The following is a 22,500-nucleotide window of genomic DNA, read 5'->3' as shown; positions in this document are numbered from 1 at the left end:
TCAAAATATGACCGTTGAAAACCAAAAAAAAAAAAATAAATAAATAAAGGTCGCCAATGAACGCAATAGGAATGGGACACGAAAATGTATTAAAGGCCAACCATATACAAATCTAATCCACGACCAAATCCTCTTCTCCACCATAGCTAGCACCAAGGAGGGCCAGGAAATGGTGGTAGATGACTGGCAAGTAGTTTACACCTTTCCCGAGATCTACTCAGGACTAGCTGCTATTCTCCTTTTCCTCGACTGAACGACAGGAGCCTCATGGTTCTATGGGGCTGCTGGCCACCCCGCCCCGCCCCTCCGTCACCTTCTTCATTTTCGTGGACCTAAAAAGAGGCAGGGGCGCCTCTAGTATAAGAAAACAAATTGACAAACCAATAATTAATGTTGTTCAATCCTTTATTTACCTTGAAATCAAATTCATCTCGACACATACGGACTGCATAATTGCAAGAGCCCGTGCTTGACCACAAGGGCCAGGCAATCTTCAACAAAAACAACAACAACCCAAACACCTCGATCCTTAGCTGAGGACATTGAGGTTGCAGACACGACTGGAAACCTCATAGTTCTCTCTTGAATTTGCTGGAAACTATTGGGCAAGAACGCGGCTGAATCTTCCTACCCACGAACTGTGTTTTTCTATTAAATCCTTAATACAGACAGGTATATTACATACACTACCTTTCACTACTATAATTCTAAATAAAAATTACTTGGAAAGAACGTGGCTAACATCCATAAGACTACCATAACGATATTGTAAGAATTTGGTTTTTCATTAAACAGTATGAGGGTAAATAAAAGAAAACAAAAACTAAATATGCTATATGGAGAAATGAATGAAATTTCTGTCAAGGGAGAGGCGAAGCCCAGCGAATGATATTTATCAAAATCTTTTCAACTTAGGAATGACTATGACGCTAAAATGAAAAGAAATAGGGAACGAAAAATGTAGAAGAAATAAAGAAACGGCCAGAGGGGAAAGGGGGAATTAATGCTGGCATTATTAGCAAGGATGACCAGATCAATAATTATAATTCAGCTTGAATTAGGGAGCAAGTCCATCCACTGATTACAATATCTGCAGTTGTCTGTGTAATGCCAGCTATATATATATGTATATGTATATATATATATATATATATATATATATATATGTGTGTGTGTGTGTGTGTGTGTGTGCGTGTATACCGGTTTATATATATATACATATATATACACACACATATATATATATAAAATATATATATATATATATATATAAATACATGATATGATTATACTGTACACATGATGGAGAGAGAGAGAGAGAGAGAGAGAGAGAGAGAGAGAGAGAGAGAGAGAGAGAGAGAGAGAGAGAGAGGGATTAATGTAGTTGCCTCCTGATGTTATAGAACGTTTTACAGACGCTGAACTCAGATAAGTAGAACATTGATCTTAGTACTGCTATAATTACCCGCTGAGATCCGGTTACCATCAGTAACATAAATTGCTCACAATGACAACAATTATAAGAAGCTCTGTTGTGAACTGAGAGGATTAAATGCCATGCAAAAAGTCAATTATTACAACCTCGGGAGGCATAAAATAACTAAGGTTTAATGGTTATAGAAATAACAAATGGGACTGCTCCTCTCTTACGCTTACTACTATACGTCACTTTCTAAATCTTTCCATAATTTTGACCTAGGATCTCGCCCGTCTAATTCTAACAGAAACAGTCCTTATTCTAATCCTTCTCAAGATCTTATTGTCTATTGCCAATCAGTGACTACTTATATGCAATTAGTGACTACTTTTAGCCAATCAGTGACTGCTTTCATCCATGCAGTGACTGCTTTAGCCAATCAGTGATTGCTTTCATCCATGCAGTGACTGTTTTAGCCAATCAGTGACTGCTATTATACAGGCAGTGACTGCAATGGCCAATCAGTGACTCCTTTCATCCAAGCAGTGACTGCTTTAGCCAATCAGTGACTGCTTCAGCCAGTGACTGCTTTCATCCATGCAGTGACTGCTTTAGCCAATCAGTGGCTGCTTTTATCCAAGCAGTGACTGCTTTAGCCAGTGACTGCTTTCATCCATGCAGTGACTGCTTTAGCCAATCAGTGGCTGCTTTTATCCAAGCAGTGACTGCTTTAGCCAATCAGTGACTGCTTTCATCCAAGCAGTGACTGCTTTTATCCAAGCAGTGACTGCTTTTATCCAATCAGTGACTACTTTTAGCCAATCAGTGACTGCTTTCATCCATGCAGTGACTATTTTAGCCGATCAGTGACTGCTTTTATCCAAGCAGTGACTGCTTTAGCCAATCAGTGACTGCTTTCATCCATGCAGTGACTGCTTTAGCCAATCAGTGACTGCTTTTATCCAAGCAGTGACTGCTTTAGCCAATCAGTGACTGCTTTCATCCATGCAGTGACTGCTTTAGCCAATCAGTGACTGCTTTTATCCAAGCAGTGACTGCTTTACCCAATCAGTGACTGCTTTCATCCAAGCAGTGACTGTTTTCATCCAAGCAGTGACTGTTTTAGCCGATCATTGGCTGCTTTCATCCAAGCAGTGACTGCTTTAGCCAATTAGTGATAGATTTTAGCCAATCAGTGACTGATTTTAAAGCCAATCGGTGACTGCTTTCATCCAAGCAATGACTACTTTAACTAATCAGTGACTGCTTTCATCCAAGCAGTGAATGCTTTAGCCAGTCTCATAGTGAACGTACAGTGCTACTAATAAGACTATCATTTTATTATTATCATTACTTGCTAAGCTACAACCCTAGTTGGAAAAGCAGGATACTATAAGCCCAGGGACCAAAACGGGGAAAATACCCCAGTGAGGAAAGGAAACAAAGATAAAAAATATTTTAAGAACAGTAACAACATTAAAGTAAATAATTTCAATATAAACTATAAAAAATTTAACAAAAAAAGATGATGAAAAATTAGATAGGATAGTGGCAGAGTGTACCCTCAAGCAAGAGAACTCTAACCCAAGACAGTGGAAGACCATGGTACAGAGGCTATGGCACTACCCAAGACTAAAAAACAATGATTTTATTTTAGTGTCCTCCTAGAAGAGCTGCTCACTAAAGCTAAAGAGTCTCTTCTATCCTTACTAAGAGTAAAGTAGCCACTGAACGATTTAGTTATTTATCAAAGAGAAAAAAAAATATCTATAATGAGTAAAATGAAACAACCGTTTGATTCGGTGGGTGCAATGTTTAAAGGTGACTGGCTCAATGCTACTGAAGAAACGGAGCCGAAAAATATTATCCATAGGTAGGTTAGGCTTATTGCAAATTATGTACAAAGACTGATATTAGTGTGAATACGATTTGGAGTTGACGAAATCGTTGTCTCTGTTCCAGGATCCTGAATTAACGGTCTTGTTTCCGTCAAAGAACTTGGAATGATCATTGCTTGGTTAAGCTAAAGGTGCAATTTAATGGTGTTCATCTGGGAGAAAGCATTTTTAGTGAGGTGGAAATTATTTGGATAAGATTACAACCAATAGCGTCATTTCCACTAACATTATTATTATTATTATTATTATTATTATTATTATTATTATTATTTTTATTATTATTATTATTATTACTATTATCATTATTATTATTATCATTAGCTACGATACAAACCTGGTTGCAAAAGCATGATGCTCTAAGTCTAAGGGCTCCAACAGGATAAATAAAAAAAGCCCACGAGGAAAAGTAAAAAGGAAATAAATAAACTACAAGAGAAGTAATGAACAATTAAAATAAATTATTCTAAGTACAGTAACAACATTAAAACAGATCTTTCATATATAAACTATAAAAAGATGCTATATCAGTCTGTTCTATAAAACCATTTGCTGTAAGTTTGAACTTTTGAAGCCCCACCGATTCAACTACCTGATAAGGAAGATCGTTCCACAACTTGATCACAGCTAGAATAAAACTTCTAGAACACTGTATAGTATAATATAATGAAGAGCAAGTGACAGGCTATATATATATATATATATATATATATATATATATATATATATATATATATACCTAAATATATATATGTATATATATGTATATATATATGTGTATATATATATTTATATATATATATTCATATATATATTCATACAGTATATATATTCCTGTTACGCTGAACGACAGCCACTCGGGAAACAACAATCTTCCACAAATTGCCCAAACTAGCTTATTGTATTTAGGAAATGGGGAGGGGTGGTAATGGTTGAATCTCTGTGTGCGTGTGTGTGTGTTCATATCTATCTAAATATTGCGCCGTCATTTTTAACAGGTCGCATACACTAGTTTTCACATAAAATCCTTAATACAAGTAGGTATATTACATATACTTCCTTCCACTATTGTAATTGTAAATAAAAATTACTTGGAAGAACGTGGCTAACATCCATAAGTGAGAGAATAATGGTTTATTGAAATGAAGTAAATAACGGCTCTCAATAGAATGAAGTATTGTAATTGGCTACATTTGTAAATCACGAAAAAAAAATGTCTAACATGAATGAAGAAGCATTAATAAATGTAGGCGACTGAAATTATTTTAACAATAATAATAATCTTAATGATTTTATTAATAATACTAATCTTAATAATTTTACTAATAATAATGTTATTGATAACAATAATTTTAACAATTTTATTAATAACAATTCTACTTTTTTAGTGCTTAAATGGGGAAAGGTCTGCTGAGAAAAGATAAAATCGCTCAAATTTACATGTGAACCATTATAAGCAGATAAGAATAACCTTTTCCTCCTCCACGGGGTGCTCGCAAATAAACCATGCATATGACTCCCATTCTTTATGCCTCTGCAGCTGAGTGGATAAAGAGTTGACCTGAAGCTTTGATGGACGTCAGTACTTTAATCCCTTAAAATAATTATTATCATCCATATGTGAATGAAAGAAGGCGATTATTTCGAATGCATAGTTCAAAACTTGGTAATAGCTACGGAACGATATATAATGGCATCTAGTGCTATCATTGCTAAATACAAAGTAGTTTCATAAACAGATTGGCTTTAAATAAGAAAAATAAAAATGGAATTTTATACTGTTTAGACTTTTGAGCATTAAGCATACATTCAATCAGCAGTGTTTACGGACAGAACAAATCATCGTTTTAGTAGTAGGGAAGAAATGGAGTTAACTTGAGTAACTAATGCAATGAACTGATATTCATTTGCAGAAAGTTTTATTTTTTTTTTTAATTAAAATTCCTGGGAAAATTAAGTAAGACTATTAAGGGAAGTATGAGCTGCCCTTTAGGAATAAATAAAGCTACACTTATAGGAGAAAATAAAGTGATGTAATGGCTGCATTTGGGCCAGAAAAAATTATCTATATATGAAAAAAGTAAATATCCACAAGACCATGCAATTATTAAGTTTCTGAATGACGTAGGAAATAAAACGTTGTTTGCGGAATGAAATGAATTACTAGAATGTAGGCTACTTCTGTTTACAAAGGAAAATAGAATCAGGTCCTTAGGAAAAAATAAGCCGTGTTCAAGGCAAAGGAGTTAATATTCAAGTTACGTTTCTTGTACAAGACATTACATTTGGAATTGTTATTCCCATCTATTAGAATAAAGTGTGAGTGGAATTTGGGCCATCTGACAGTGCTTGGGCTTGGGAGGCCATTCAACTACTAGGACCAATTGGAAGAAAACACTGCAGTTGCACTATGAGTAAAGGTTAAAATAAGTAGGGTACCAATATGAAAGTAAGGAAATCTGAATGCAGGTAAAATAGAAGACTATAAAGCGGGCGTAGCGACGATGCAAAGACACTATTGTTATAATCCTATTGGCATATCACATTAGGTACTTCAGGCTATATATCAGTTTAGTGAGACCGGTATTACTGTATGGATTGAGTCGGGATATGACGATGAAACAACATCCAACAGTTTTTGTAGATTTGAGAACAAACCCTTCAGAAGAATATTGGGAGTTAAATGTCAGGACACGATTAGAAATGAAACTAAGAGAGATTACTCGAGTGCCATATGTGGATGAGATCATGGTGAGGGGTAGATGGAGATGGTTTGGGCATGCTCTCCGCACTCCCCAAGAGGGATTAGTTCAGCAAACATTTAACTGGGTTCCACAAGGCACTACATGAGTTGGAAGACCCAGTCCTACATGGTTGAGAACTATGAAGCGTGAAGTAGAAGATGATGAATGGAGAATTGTTGATTTAAAACCTCAATATAGAGACGACTGGCAAAATCTAACCGAAGTCCTTTGCGTCAATAAGCGCAGGAGGAGATGATGATTAGGTACTTGTTCTTCAAAACATCTCCTCTATGTTCCCTGGCAGTTTTTATTTCAGCAACATTTTCCATGTTCACTCTACCATCATTAGTCTCCTTTAACAGTTCTCTTCCATTTTCACCCAAGGCTGTGACGCTAATTAATGACACTCGATCAGTCTATTTTCCCCACAGTGCCATACCACCTTCAACTGACCCTTGGGTTCTTAGATTGAATTCAATCTTCCTTCAAATTCCTTTTCCATTTCTAACTGGCGATTTCTTTTCATCTCCTTGAAATAACGCTCGTAATAATCTCCTATTATGGGTCCGGGCCACCTTTTTTTCTCTAATGTTTTCTTGAAACTTCTCTGCTTTTAGTTTCTCCTGGAGTATTCATCTTTATTCATATCCAGTTGCTTACCCTTGTTTTGTCAGGATGCCAGAAAACCTCAAATCAATCAATCAATTACCCTTGTTATGGCAGATTCTCTCTATATTATCTGCATTTATCTCTTTTGTAACTGCTTTCTTTAATGGCAATGTCGCTGAAAAAAAAAGAAATTGCACAGTAAGCACATCAGGCGTACAATTTCCTTCTAGCTTCGCAGTCATGATACAATTTATATCACACGTAACCCCCTACCCCTATCATTTTCATTGTCAACTGTATTTTTTCATCGGACTTCCATATCTATTTACTTGCATTCATATGCTTTGTTTTTAAAACATTCATGAACAGAATTTTCATCCTTTTGTGTTTTTTTACAACATTCTTAACCTCTATTGACAATGCTCCTACTTTTTCGATGTATTTTGTCTCTTATACCACCAATTCACAGATTCCTTCACTTTGTGCAAAATCGTGAAATTTTTGTCTACATATTTAAGACCCTTTTCCCCTTAGGAATGGATGGAGGCCAGAAGGACGCTGCTCTCCGGTTTAGCAGGTAACCCTACGCCTTTTCTAGGATCCATTAGACGCTTAGATCCACTTTCAACTAGTTGGACAGATATAACATTCAGCACATCACAATATTGTGGTGTGATGATGAACAGGGGAACCACATGTCATGGAAAAAAAAAATCACACATTTATAAGAACTAAATTATATTTTATAAAGTCAATTTTATTTACAGGAACTAAAACCAATAGAATATTGTGTATGAAAGAAACTAAAGTTTAAGTTATGTACGAGACTAAATTAGTCATTTATACATGGAGGTGAATTTGGTCCATAATGGAATGTTGCTGGAGCCGAGGACTCTATTCAATACTGAGGTGCAACTGGGGAGAGGCAGGTGGGACTCAGCAGTTGCACTGTGTGATCTATGAAGTTAAAAGAGATAGGACATCATGAAAGAAGAAAGGAATCGAAAAAATAGTGATTGGAAGAAACCCTAAGTGAGTTTTCGCCAGAAATTGGATTTGTGACTATGTGAGAAAATAGAGTCGAGTTTATGTGATCGCCGAACAAGTGATTATGAGAGGCACAGAAGTTCGGCTCGTTTGAGAAAATGAGCTCAGCTTTATGTAAGTTATCAACTTAATGCAAGGAGAAATTAAACAAAAAAATCATAAACTGAAGTTGATTGCTGGAGGAAATTAATCAAATTAAGAAAAAATAGGATTTGGGAAATTATCATCCATCAAGGAGGAAACTAAAAAAAGAAATAACATGAACGAATGTAAAGTGGTGTTTATAAATGTAATCAAATAATTAGAATTCAACAAACTTTCATCGAATGTATCAAATCATGGCTCGTAAAACCTAACCATATCATAAATGAGGAAAAGGATTTATTGCTGGTGTATGAAATTAAAGTGCCCAGGGAAGATAATGAATAAAAAAATATTAACTAATGCTCATGAAAGAAATCAACCTAATATAAGGAAAAACTGAACTAGTAGAAAAAAAGGCTTAAAGGCCACTCTTGAATGGCAGAGGCAAGGGACAGTGACAAAGCCCTATCTAACAGGACAATGCCCAAGAGACTGACCATATACTATACACAATGATCAGCGCCCAAACCCCCACCCTTAGTTCACATGGAGGGTGAGGTTGCAGACACTACAAGAAACTACCGAATTAGCGGGACTCGAACCCCAAACCGGCAGATCATCAGGCTGGGACGTTTCCAATAGGCCACCTCAACCCAAACGTTTGGAAAGGATTCAATATGTAATCATGGGGGAAAGCAAAGAAACATCTAAGGGAATAAATCATACTAATGTACAGGAGAACATAAAACTGGTGTAAATCTAAAAACAGGCCTAGTATTTTGTGTACACTTGCGTTTATGAATTGTATCAAATTACATTGACAGCAAATATTTATCCAGACCAATATTGTGAAGATATCTAAGGTCGTATTTTACTGTTATGAAATCTAATCTTAATTTCGAAGATCATACAAGAGCTTATTAACAATAAAACAATAAGATAAAAGAGTCAAGAAAATATAAAGTAATAAACAGGTGATAATCGTTTCTATTTACGGCAACTGACTCACACCGAACTCCTACCACAGAAGAGAGACTTGAATAAATTTTTAGATACAACTTTCATTTGATCAACACATTATCTACAACTCTAGAATACGAACATATCCCAACCCATATGATTAGAAACATCTACAGTAAAGTCTTTCAAATGAAATCCTACAAACTTATACAAGCTTTACGGCGTCAATGACCTTCGATGTCAGGATGCCAGAGAACTTCAAATCAATCAATCAATCAATACAAGCTTTAATACAGATGAGGAGAGCCGATAGGCCAAGTGATCTGCGACCTATGAATGAATACACCAGCACGTATCATTTATGGGTCGACAGAAATAGGTTTTCCTAAATCAAAATAACCTTTTTACAAAATCTACAATCAGATCAGCAAAATCATCTTGTGTTTGCGCAACTTCTTGAACTGAATCCATTATTCTTAAAAACAAAGAAAATTCATTCTAGTGAGGGGAATATGAACTTTTTACATACATACTATATTGAAGACAGATCTGTACTGATAATAATGGAGAATTAATAAAAATTCTGATATGTTTTCGTTGCGAATAATCCGGTCAGATAATATTAGATACTTCATATTAGTCAAAAGCTTATTCATCGATATGGTTCAAGAAAAATCAAATCTGTTCAGAACTGTTCAAGGGTTTCTCGTGACAACCTATCCCTTCTATTTGTGTGTGGTGGAACACAGGTGGGAGTATCCTTCTGGGGGGAATGGAAGGGGGGGGGGGGTGAATACTCTCTACAATTCATGAGATTCGATAATATATATCAAAATTAAATTTTACACACTGTTTACAAATAAATATAAACAAAATAATTTCCCATCTCAAACTAAAAACATCATCTATGAATAGTTAGGCTTCAAAACTAAAAACACCAATTTTGTCTCAGTCTAGAAACCTAAGAGGTATCACATATATTTAAATGCACTAAGAGGAGCTGACAGGGGATATATATAATATAAAAAAAAAAATTATAACTATGTGGTCAGAACTAATCTAAATTTAAATCCCCTGGTGAAATAATAAACAAGCTATTCACTATATACAACGTTGTTTTTGCAGATACCTGATAGGCCTATTTATGGTCATTTGACTTCACTCACATAATATATATATGTGTATATATATATATATATATATATATATATATATATATATATATATATATATATATATTATCAATGATAAAAAGAAGAACGACAACAGCAACAATGTTAAATAATAGTAATAAGCGATTGTATGAATTTTTCTGATATAAAGAAAAAACAATTAAAGTTATACATTTGTAATAATAATAATAATAATAATAATAATAATAATAATAATAATAATAATAAAACCCATAGTAGTATTCGTCCAAAGGTTTGCTTTGGTGCTATAGGCCTAATTAAAAAGAAGAAAAAAAAAAGAAAATTATTATCTATATGAGATTAAAGCTGCCATTGTTTTCCCTAACGAAAACGAGCCAATGTTTTCTTAAGTTTGAATGAGACTTTTCCGTAAAAAGGCTTAGATCGGGCACCAAGACTCAAAGAAATGAAATATGGAGTTTTTATGATACTGAATTGGTACTTTAATATATTGATGGGACCACAGTATGGGGAAACTTAAGAGTTAAATGGGTATTTGATTAGATCGAATTGCCCAAGGTAAAGCTTATATGGAAATTAACTAAATCCGTTGAAAAATAAGTTGACTGCCGGAGTAATATTCATAGCTGGCATATTTCAATAAAATTCAATCTTATTTCCATGAAATATTTCTTATTTCAATAACATTTGTCTTATTTCAATAATATTCGCTCTTATTTTCATGAAATATTTGTCATATTTCAATAATATTCGCTCTTATTTTCATGAAATATTTGTATTATTTGAATAACATTCGCTCTTATTTTCATGAAATAATATTTGCCTTATTTCAATAATATTCGCTCTTATTTTCATGAAATATTTGCCTTATTTGAATAACATTCGCTCTTATTTTCATGAAATAATATTTGCCTTATTTCAATAATATTCGCTCTTATTTTCCTGAAATATTTGCCTTATTTGAATAACACTCACTCTTATTTTCATGAAATATTTGCTTTATTTCAATAATATTCGCTCTTATTTTCATGAAATATTTGCCTTATCTGAATAACATTCGCATTATTTCAATAATATTCATTCCTATTCTCATGAAATATTTGTCTTATTTAAAAAATAAACACTTATTTTCATGGAATAATATTTACCTTTTTTCAGTAACATTCGCTCTTATTTTCATGGAATATTAGCCTTATTTCAAGATTATTCCCTCTTATCTATATGGAATATTTGGCCTACTTCAATTGCATTCGCTCTTATTTTCGTGAAATAATACTTGCATTTTTTTTCAATTTTCATAAAATGATATGCATGGAATTAGTGAACGGATTTAAAAATGCAGGCCAATTTGAAATAAGCATTACTACAGGAACGCTTACAACATGCAATTATGTACACTGCAAATATATTAACATTAACATTTTCGCAAGATCTTTTACATTGATTTTATTTGGGTTTATTTTCAATGTAAAATTGCCATTTAGGCAGATTTATCATGGTTGTATGTCCTGGTAGTAAAATAATCACACCCTTCCATAGAATTAAGCCATTTGATAATAATAATAATAATAATAATAATAATAATAATAATAATAATAATAACAACAACAATAATAATAATAATAATAATAATAATAATAATAATAATAATAATAATAATAATAATAATAATAATAATACAAAAAGAAGAAGGGTAGACGAAGGTGGCTTAATATCCATTTGTGGATAAGCTTTATCTTTAGTTGATTATTGCAAATTTATTTATAAGGAATATAAAAAGTTCAAACGCAAAAGCCTATGCGTCACACCGTTGGCCGAAAATAATTTCAGGTGAATATTCAGCTGAAAACCGAATTATCCTATTTGAGCGTACAGTCCAGAACACGTTATTTGACTTATCCTAAAATATAGAATTATTTATCATGTTTTATACCAGTGTTTTATAGACAATATGTCCCGACCTTGATTATGTTACGCACCGCCGTGAATTGGGAGCAAAGCACCTTCAGTGAGCATACTAATGCAAAAGTCAATTGTTGAGGAAGGGTACATGGGCCCAAGATGGACGACGGCCAGTCTAAACAGGGTGTTCATTAACACTATTTGTTATACCGAAAAAGACAGATACATGGCGTTTTATTATTCAGAGATCACTCTGTATATTTCCTCACTTTACAGTTTTGCTTTCATACGAGGCATATGGTCTACGGTCCTATAGGCAATGAACTGCACGTTTAGCATGGAACCAGTTTCTCTCAACGCTAGACCCTATATAAGACTGAATAACAAAGGACCCTCTCTTAGATGACTATCATGGTTTAACGGGATGGGAATCGTAATGATAATAATAATAGTAATGAGTAATCTTGGGTGATCCCATGAATATAATAATGTGAAATAGAATGCGTAATAATATGATCTGGGATTCCAGTCGGTGCTGCGATCGGGAACTTGAGGAAGTCAGTCAGCACCGGGGTGCAACTGGGGGAAAACACTCGTTACAACATGAAGTAATACTTCGATAGAGAGTGGACAGCAAGATTTAAAATAAAGGGTTGGGGGAGGAAACAGGGGTAAGGTTAAAAGGCTACAAAGTAGAAGCAGCTAGGAGCCGAAGGGACGTTGAAATGAACTTTTAGTGATATTTACAGTGCAGCGAATGAAATGCACTAACGGCGCGCGCTATCCCTTGTTCTATACGAGAGCATTAGCTTTCATACAATGTAAAAACGAATATCTAATATATCCATCAGTGATTAAAAAAAAAAAAAAAAAAAAGTAAGATGAAACAAAGGCTGTTACCAAAAGCTACCGAAACAAAAAGCTGAAGGGTAAAACCTACTATATTTTTCTTCGCATCTCACAAGTTTTTTACCAATACTTTTATCGTTACTATTTAAGATGAATGTTTATTCAACTGATAGATTGACCAAAGGCTATTATAAGACAAACCACTAGTGCAAACTATGCTAAGGAAGACAATAGGTCTATGAAATCAATCTAAAATAGAACACGCTGGCCTTTGTATGATGCATGAGGCTTTATGAATGAGATGATATTACTTATATATGACTTTTCAAAAAACAAAATTGCCTTTAGTCAAGGCCTTAGAATCTTCTACTTTCAGTAAGATAGGCAGAGCAGAGGATCAACGATGACACCTCAGGCGAGACTATCTGTTGAGAACAGTATGTGTAAAACATGTACTCTTTAAACATTGTAATTCCTATTTTAAAAGCTTTTCAAAGGTCAGCTCGTGGAAGGCTATTAAAAGACTATACTTAGAATATACCTGATCGTTTTAAGCGAATACAAAAATAATAGATCATAAATTGGAAGACCTTTATTGGTCTATGTGGAAGTCGTAAATATGAGGATACACCAATTTAACCTTCGTACATTTCGCCTTAACGCTTTGGAATTCTACGTCCAATTCTGTTTATCAAATTTTACACTTTCTGTGTCTCTTTTTAACATATCTTAGACGTCGATGGACTTGGTTTCCGCGAAGCTAAAGGAATTAGCTAATCACACACGCCGTGTTTGCCTGCTTGCAATGACTGAGCTTGATTTCGGAAGCTGCGTCCAACTCGGTCTCCGACCCCAAATTAAAATGAGGTCTCAAACAAACAATAAAATTATGGAAACTGAAAATACATTTCCCTTTCATCTAATGGCCGTGACCTTTGATTTCCTGTTCTAATGCGCTTCATTCATATCCACATTCTTTCATTTGCTTCAGTGTGATATTATTCAGTGCTTCCAATATTTATAAACTGGTCTCCCACGGCCTATCTGCAATAAAGGCCACGGTGCCCTCGAAATAGACCTAGTTTGAAAAGTTCCACCAACTGGCATCGATGTGAAATTTAAATCCAGTTTGCATACGGTTGAATTTGGCTTTTCAGTATAATGGATACAATCCCTTTATAATCAAACGCAATGAATATCCATATATCTATTTTTTTCTATGGGTAAACTCTTCCCCAAGTAGACTTTCCGTCGTTTTACCTGGGGCTAGCCTCTCATAACCACAAGCCCTTATTTCGGAAGTAGCAAGACCAGAGGTCTCTTAGCCCTAGGTTCAGGAGCATACATAACGTCCCAAGGATATGAATATTGGGGACACCTGTTATGGACGATTCGTTTATTTGACGAAACTGATTACGTCACACCATCAAAGTCATGTTCAATTTAGAGTATAGCATTGCTTGGGTGAAGACAAAACGAAAAGACACAAGTCCCACACGCGCACACATAAATATGTATATATACTTTTATATATATGTATACACACACACACACACACACACATATATATATATATATATATATATATATATATATATATATATATATATATATATATGAGGCCATTTGCGTCAATCAATAGGCGTAGGAGGAGATAATGATGATGCATGCATATATATATATATATATATATATATATATATATATATATATATATATATATATATATATATATATATATACTGTATATATGTGTGTGTGTGAGAGAGAGTGAGTTTATATGTGTGAGCCTAAATAAACGGGGATCCAAACGCCCATATTAAGCTCATACCAAAACAACAGGGGAAGGGAGATGGAAAGCGAGGCAAAACCAGGAAGGATGCGACATACCTAACTCTGAAAGAAGGAAAGGTGAAAGGTCATATGAACTGGAATGAAATAAATGGAAGCAGGAAGAAGCTACCTATAAGCTGGTGAATAGAGAAGAGGAGATAATGTTCATCAAACTGAGCAATCTGATCATTACAGTGTTATGGAGCCCAAAAAACTCCTTATTCTATAAGATTTTGGATTGGGTTATTAGATATAGGCCTAGACCATTTGCCAGACAGTGAGAACTGTGAGCTTTTAAAATCATCAATATATGATTTTTCAATGGTCAATCACAAAAAATGCCATCATATCAACTGATAAAATGTATTGCATTGCAGATTAAAGGCTATGCTGTAATGTAAATAGTAGGATATGCTGTGCTTAAGTTTCAGGCATGCAGCACTGCAAGAAGCAGGCTATGTAGCAAAGTAAGAAGCTTACAATGTTGTATTGCAAGTGGCCGGCAAAGACATTTTCAAGACTACATTATTAAACTATGCTATACTACAATCACTGATAAACTATTCTTTGAAACTATAATAGCCAATGCTGATTTTCAAGTAGCTCCTAACACAACATCCCCTAAAACTAATTTGTTATGCTTTATGCGGCGTAACCGAAATAAACCTATACAACCATTGATATTCTTCCCATTACTGCATGTGACCACAACAAAACGTTCTGCTAAACCATTTATAGGTTATGCTTTATCATATGTGTTCCTACGAAATTCACCTTTCAAACCATTAATAGGTTAAACTTTATTACATATGGCTTCTTGGAAATAAACACCCATGAAAATATTGATATGTTGATTCCAAATTTCTTCTTAATCCTCTGGCACCCACAGTACGTACAGGCCCTCAATGGATTCACTCCTTATGTTTCTTCCCTGTGCTACCTCTCTGAGCTCAACCCAATTCTCAGATCCATCCTCGCACTGTTATCAACCCAGCCACTGAGGGGGGGGGGGGGGGGGGGGCAAGCCAGCCTCAACTTGGTGCTAGTCCAATCCCGGGTAAATGGGGAGGGTTGGCGACAGGAAAGGGATCCGGCCATGAAAAATTAGCCAAAACAACTATGGTCATTGAGTATAATCAGAATGAAATTAATGCTCGGGCGCGTCGCCTGAGGGGAGATTAACCGGTGATGAAGTGTGGGACACAGGTAGATGGAGAAAGCTGACCAGAAACATCGACCCCACATAGAAATAGAAGTGGGAAAAGATGTAGACAAAGAAGAAGAAGAAGATCCTCGCATCGCCATCAGCCACGTTTCTCTTGGTCTACCACGTCTTCTCTGCCAATAGGCATCCATTCAGGTACATCCTGGACTTATTCTTCTTCCCTTCTTAAAATATGCCCCATCCATCTCCATTTTGATAATCTAACTATATCGTTCACATTGGGCATCCTTGACACCTCGCGAATTGCCGCATTTGTTATATGTTGCGGTCATTTGATTCTCCTCAATGCTTTATTCTCAAAGGCAAGAAATTTTGCAATTGTTACAGTGCCGTACAACGACTGGTGCCCATAAGTTAATATCGATCATACAAGTGATTTGTTTTTATGGCATGTGACCTCTTGTTAATTAGCTACGGTATATAAGAGGCAGCCTGCAACAACACAAACCTGAAACCATTGATTGAATATACTTTATTAGAGCTGTCTCCCAACACTAGATATGTAAAATCAATATACGATATTATTGGTTATCCTAACAAATCAAACTTTGCATACCAACACAAGGCTGCACTGAATTGCATGTGGCTCTAACAATACTCTCAACTCTATTATCGGGAGAAGCTGAAATTCAGGTAGACAGGACTGGATATATGAATTTGGGCCATGCCTCCCAAACCTATGGCCTGGGAGGCCAAACAGTGCCAGATGAAGTAAAAGTTAAGAGGTTGGATAGCCGAATAGAAAGAAAGAAAGAGGTTACTGTAATATAGATAATCTATGCAAAAACATATCCTTGAAACTAATGATATGCTATGCTATATAACTGAAGACCTACAATTTAAAGCCCATCTTTAATACCGTCAACTCTATCATTGTTGGTCCTAACAACACACATACCCTTAAACCCAATAATAAGCTAATGTGATTTGATATGGTTCATGGAATTTGTCCCATATTGCCTAGCACAGAGTTTGGGTTAGCCATTTAAACGTGAGTCTGTAGGCCTAAAACACTGTAGCTAAAATAATCAATTTGACTAAGTAGTATCCATGGCCTCTAGATACCTTTAAAGGGCTCAACTATATTACAACGGTCCTCAAAAATAACATAAAATCTATATATAAACTTGCTTTACAAAAGGCCCCGTTCCTAACCACTGCAGCCTATACATAATTTTACTGTATTGCAGGTGGGCCCAACCAAAAGTCCCTTAATAACAATTAGCAATATTACTGCAAGTGGTCCTCCCAATACTTGGATTTTATGTACTAGAGGTAAGCCCCATAAACAGGTTTTTTCCTTCTTTCCTCCTTTTATTACAGGCGGTTCCCCAAAAAATGTGCCCCTAAAAAAATTTACACCGGTGTATACCAAAATGATGCCCAAGAAACTTGGCAATATTAGTAATATTCTTCACAAAACGTACTCCCTATCTCTGTTAAATAAGCTTGGCTGTATTACATACATTAGTGTGTGTTGTTAAAACATACGTACTTAGTCTTTATAACTAATCTAATCAAGACGATAAATAGTGCTGCTGAAAATCTATTGATAATGCAGCTTGTAAATGGAATGATGGTTTAATGAATCTGGGCCATATGTTCTGGCACTGGGGCCTTGCAGGCCATTCAGCACTTACGTGCAACTGAAAAAGCACATTAAGTTGCAATATGAAGTAAAATATAAGAGGATCTAGACAGAAATTTACATGAAAAAAGAGAGCAAGAAAAGAATTAAGAGTAAATGGCTGAAAGGTAAGTTTGACTAAGGAACGCTTTAAAAAAAAACCTTAAGTACATTACACCACGCAAGGTGCTCTTACGGCACAAGGCCCCTCAGGGATACATACTTATAAAGTGGACTTTACAGACATTGTAAAATTATGTTACTTCCTAGCAAAATTGAGAATCTTTAGTAAAACCTTCAGATGAACTAATAGAAGCCAAAGGAAACATTGAGATCCAAAGATCCAAATGAAAAAAAAAAAGATAAAATTTCATATATTTCTAAACCGAGATTTTCTTCTTCTTAGCTACCTCTTCTTTACCGAGAGGATGAAATGGTTAAAATGCCACTATTCAATTTAAATGGATTGTATTTGCACAAGGGGATAAAGGTAGGATTTAAAGCTAAAAAATGTCCAAAGAGACATGGCAAAGACTTTAGAAATGCTTACAGTGCATTACATAAGGCATGGCACTAAACCTAAGCGAGGCCTCACAATCACTGACCTTATCCAGGTCTCCAAACATGAAGTTTCTTCAACATCCCAAGTTTGTATCAGTGATTTGAGTCACACTAAGTTCATATCCACTTAGCTCTGGCACATTCACAATAACCCATAATCAAATATATATGAGAATGCATTTCGTGTTCTAAGGTGACCAGGAGCTCACCTCAATGCATTGCTTCCACATTGTGTAAAGTTCATTATCTATACCTTTATGAAAACGAAAATCTCCATCAAACCAGGGAAAGCCGATTTAAAAAGGCTTCGAGATTACAACACATTAACATTAACAAATAGTGTAAATCATTGCTTGCAGCTGAAAAGTGTTTTTTAGTGAAATGGCCAAGAGATCTAGACTGGCACCACATCCACCATTAAGCCATAGGAAACACTGCTCGTATTTTTAAAGGACAGGGTCTGTCCATTTTAGACCTGATAAGGTTTGTACTAACATAAATTTTGAAAGGAATAACATCATGAAGTATCTGTTATATGAGATATGACTAGTTGATCAAGTGCCTCAAAGCGCAGGATATCTAAAAGTCATGAAACGGTAAACTTTGAACATTAAAGACCTTTGGCAATGAATTTGCCTTCATTCAAGTCACCTATGCAATATTCAATCCATGTAACATCAATGTTCACTCTTTCAGCTGTACTTCATCTCACTTCTGATTAGCTATATTAAAGAAAAATTTGCTGAACTTTTTTTTATTGTATTGTATTTATCTAATGATTGTTTCTTAGATTGAAATAAACTATGGTGCAGCATTTTATGGATTTGCTAAAATCTTTCATCCAACTGCACATATAACTACAGTGACACAACTTAACTTGAGTAACTAAAAGCTAATCAAGGTAAACACGAATACATCCTTACTGACTGAAAACTATACGTGTATATATATGTATATATATATATATATATATATATATATATATATATATATATATACAAACACACTTATAGTTTTTCATACAGCAAGGATGTATTCATTATATATAATATATATATATATATATATATATATATATAATATATATATATATATATATATATATATATATATATTATATATGTATATATATATATATATATATATATATATATTTGTTGTTTCCCACTTCTTTATTTTTCTAAAAATGAGAAAGATTCAACCAACTGAGTCTAGAATGGACGATCATACTTGTCTTTGTGCGGGACGCAAATGTGATAATTCTGAATTAATTTTTATACTTAATATGAATACTCAAGAAATGAATAGTTCATTCATATAGTTTATATCAAAGCACTACTGGTTTCCCATTGTATTAATAAAGACGAGCAAGAATGATAATTATAAGTATATGCAAGACTGAACAAAGCAGGAGGTTCATATTTTTTACTAGAAACATATATATTAAGATGAAATTGAAATCACAGCTGGCATGAAAAACAAAAATCCAAATATGAAAATCCAAAAGTGTATATACTTTTCCTATTTTGACTCGAAGTGGAAATGATCATGAAATTCTTCTTGTGACTCACGCTAGTTTGCATACGTTGCCTTTTATAATCAAAATGGAGTTGGCGTATCAGAAAGAAGATATATTAGTTTCACAATATCATTATTTTGAAGTCTTCTCATATAATAGCAAGAATATTAATGACCAATGATAATTTTCCTCACGGTATTTAGATTCTAAAAGGGGCAAGTTAGTGTTCAATAATATTAACCATTGCATGGAAGGTTGCAAACCATCTCCTTTTAGAGAGATGCTTTCAATCTTACATTTTCATTTGTAGGTTTCAACGTGATGTTTCAAATCTGGGACAATGTGTTTAGTAAGGTAAATAGGAAACAGCGAGACGCCTTACAGAAATGAGAAGAGCTAGTGAAGACAAAGAAGGAAAAAGATAGCAATTGCTGCAGCTATAAAGTTACACGGACAACCCAATAAATATTAAAAATACTTGAATCAAATAAACCATCTAAACGAGAAATCTGGATAATAAGGTGTTTGATATCAATGAATAATTCCCTCGTTCGTCATTGGTAATTTTCTTACATTCATTCATATATTCTTTTCATCGGTCTTTTAATACGTCCAATGATTTTGAATTTATTTTCAAAACTGGAAGTTCCACTTATTTCATTTTGTTCGTTCTCTTCTACATACGATTCTCCGGAGGCTATGGGATAACCCAAAACGCCTTTCAAATGTGTATTGCATTAATATTTATAATAACTATAACAACATTATAATAAATAACAACAACAACAATGAAAATCATTATAATGAAAATTACGATAATCGTATCAACGACGAATAACCATTGCAACTTCACATCCCATAGCATCACAACATCTCCTTTAAGACGTCATCCATTTTATGCTAAGGTTCTATGTTGTCCACCTCCTTCCTCTGAAGCATAAGGGCCCCGGACGGCTTTCATTTTGACAATCCCTCGAACAAAAGGACCCACAATGCAAGAATTTCAAAAGAGGCTATGAAGAAAATACACAAAAAAAAAAAAAAAAAAAAAAAAAAAAAAAAACTACAATGAAATGTCTATATAATGAAAATCCCCTACAATGAATCAATGTGCGACAAATACAATGAAAGACTCAAAAGAATGAATCATATCACCTGCTTACAATGTAGGTATGATACATTGTAATAAGTTCTCTAGGGCCCACGCAATGAATAAATTCACGGAGACTTCCCACAATGAGTAAATCCATAAAGACTATACAATGAATATATAGAATGAATAATATAATAAAATAATCTGTAAGAGTTACAATGAGGAATTCGAGGGTGTTGGATGACCTCATTATGCAGTGTTTAAACCATTAACGGTCTATACAAACAGTGAAACTACGCTTGCTGTCAAAACTATATATGGTGATGCTATGATTATTAGAAAGGTGGAAATTACCATTAATTCCCAAATTTGCAGAATTTAATCCAAACTACGATGAATGTATACATGCAGAGGCCATTCTCCAGGAAAGCATTAGAACTACAGTATACATACACACGGCGTATTTAAATTCACATACAAAAATATTCATAAGTACGCTTGGTACATATAGTGTATGTCTAATGACAACACCATTAGACAGGTAGACTGCTGCAACTGTAAATACAATGTCACCATCATGGCGGAGCCCACTGTCATGGGCTGTAGCAGAATAGTGGAATGGACTGAAACGTTGCTTTACAAAACTAGCCATTGAGAGTAGGAAATGTGCAAGAGGTCTCATATATCTTCTTTAAATTTCTCATTTAAATACTGTGTGTGTCTCTCTCTCTCTCTCTCTCTCTCTTTCCTGTCCCCTCTTCCTCTCCCTCTCTCTCTCTCTCTTTCTCATCGTGAACCGCCTACGTAAGCCCTCATCCTTCATGATGCCTTTGCCATGTACCTGTTCTTGCTAAATAACTAGACGAGTTATAGCTATGTGGTTTGCGTATTAATTTATGAATAAAACACCCAAAACCCAATTTTGATGACCCCAGTAACCCTTTTTCTCCCACCGTGGCTCGGTACTACCAATCCCGGGTCAGAGATGATTGGGGGGGAGGGGGACTATTGGTGGCTTCGAATCGTTGAGTAACATATACCCTCAATTCCTGCCCCAATAAAATACCCACCACTGCCACTTTGGGCATCTTATAATCATCCGGAAGATGAAAAATAGAATCCGTGTCGAGAGGAGAGTGAAAAAGAGCATGTGAGAGAGAAAGAGAGAGTGAGAGAGAGCGAGTATTGATCAACCAGCTTCCACTCAAACGCTTCATAATAAGAGCTTAGAACTTTAAGGGTGGCGCCCCTTCAATTTCAAAAACCCCAACGACGGGCCTGAGGAAATACCACATTAATAGACACCACTTCGATTAAATGCACTAAATCACTCTTCCCAAAAAAGATACACGGCATCAGGGAGGAAGAACTGAGAGAAAAAGAGAGAGGGAAAGAGAGAGAGAGAGGAGAGAAAGATGTTCATCTCCAGTAGGAAGACTCCATGATGCTGTGGGATCCCACGACCTCATTTTGCCATTTTTACCTTTTTTAAGTGGAACGGCGACCGCTGCGGGGGTCCCCTCGCTACTATCCTGGGCCCTCGCACATCCTGTTGTTAATCCAAGGAGCAGGAGGAGAAAGGTCGACATCCTATACCCCTTAGAGAGGTCATCGGGATATAGATACTCTTCCAACACGGTATCGACTCAAACTGCTGACGGCCATTGAGCACTTGGCTCGTCTGCCTCCTCCCGTGTGGCCCCTCCTCCCTCGGGGAGACCCAGCCAGGAGCTTTCCATGCGAGAGTCTATTGATTTCTCACAAGGATCTCAAAATAATCCTGTCATCAGTAGAAACATCTTGAAGGTTCATTTGGACAATTCCTTCTTCAGAGAATTGATCGTTGAGACCTCCTGTAGTTTATTTGGAATAGGATAAATATGAGGGGTTCAGACAGACGTTGGAACAGCCAGGCGCTCTAGTGCACAGGCGCAAAGAGAATATTCTACACAGCGGGGTTTTTTACGCAATATTCATTTCG

General features: G+C 35.2%; 1 protein-coding gene across 8 annotated transcripts in view; it reads right to left on the bottom strand.

Moving 5' to 3' along the window:
* LOC137617171 (uncharacterized) overlaps window positions 1-22,220 on the bottom strand; it is a 117,443-nt gene extending 95,223 nt beyond the window's left edge. For 5 of the 8 annotated variants that reach the window (XM_068347030.1, XM_068347031.1, XM_068347034.1 and 2 more), the window contains exon 1: window positions 22,003-22,220. In XM_068347030.1, the coding sequence (XP_068203131.1) occupies window positions 22,003-22,108 (106 nt within the window). In that variant the 5' untranslated portion in view covers window positions 22,109-22,220. The remainder of the gene's footprint in view (window positions 1-22,002) is intronic. The other 3 variants (XM_068347037.1, XM_068347036.1, XM_068347035.1) reach the window with 2 other exon arrangements.
* Window positions 22,221-22,500: the final 280 nt, after the last annotated feature.

The sequence above is a fragment of the Palaemon carinicauda genome, chromosome 23 (assembly GCF_036898095.1).
Source record: "Palaemon carinicauda isolate YSFRI2023 chromosome 23, ASM3689809v2, whole genome shotgun sequence".
In the NCBI taxonomy this organism is placed as follows: Eukaryota; Metazoa; Arthropoda; class Malacostraca; order Decapoda; family Palaemonidae; genus Palaemon; species Palaemon carinicauda.
Note: the sequence above shows the minus strand (reverse complement) of the source record. Positions and strands in the feature narration are given on the sequence as shown.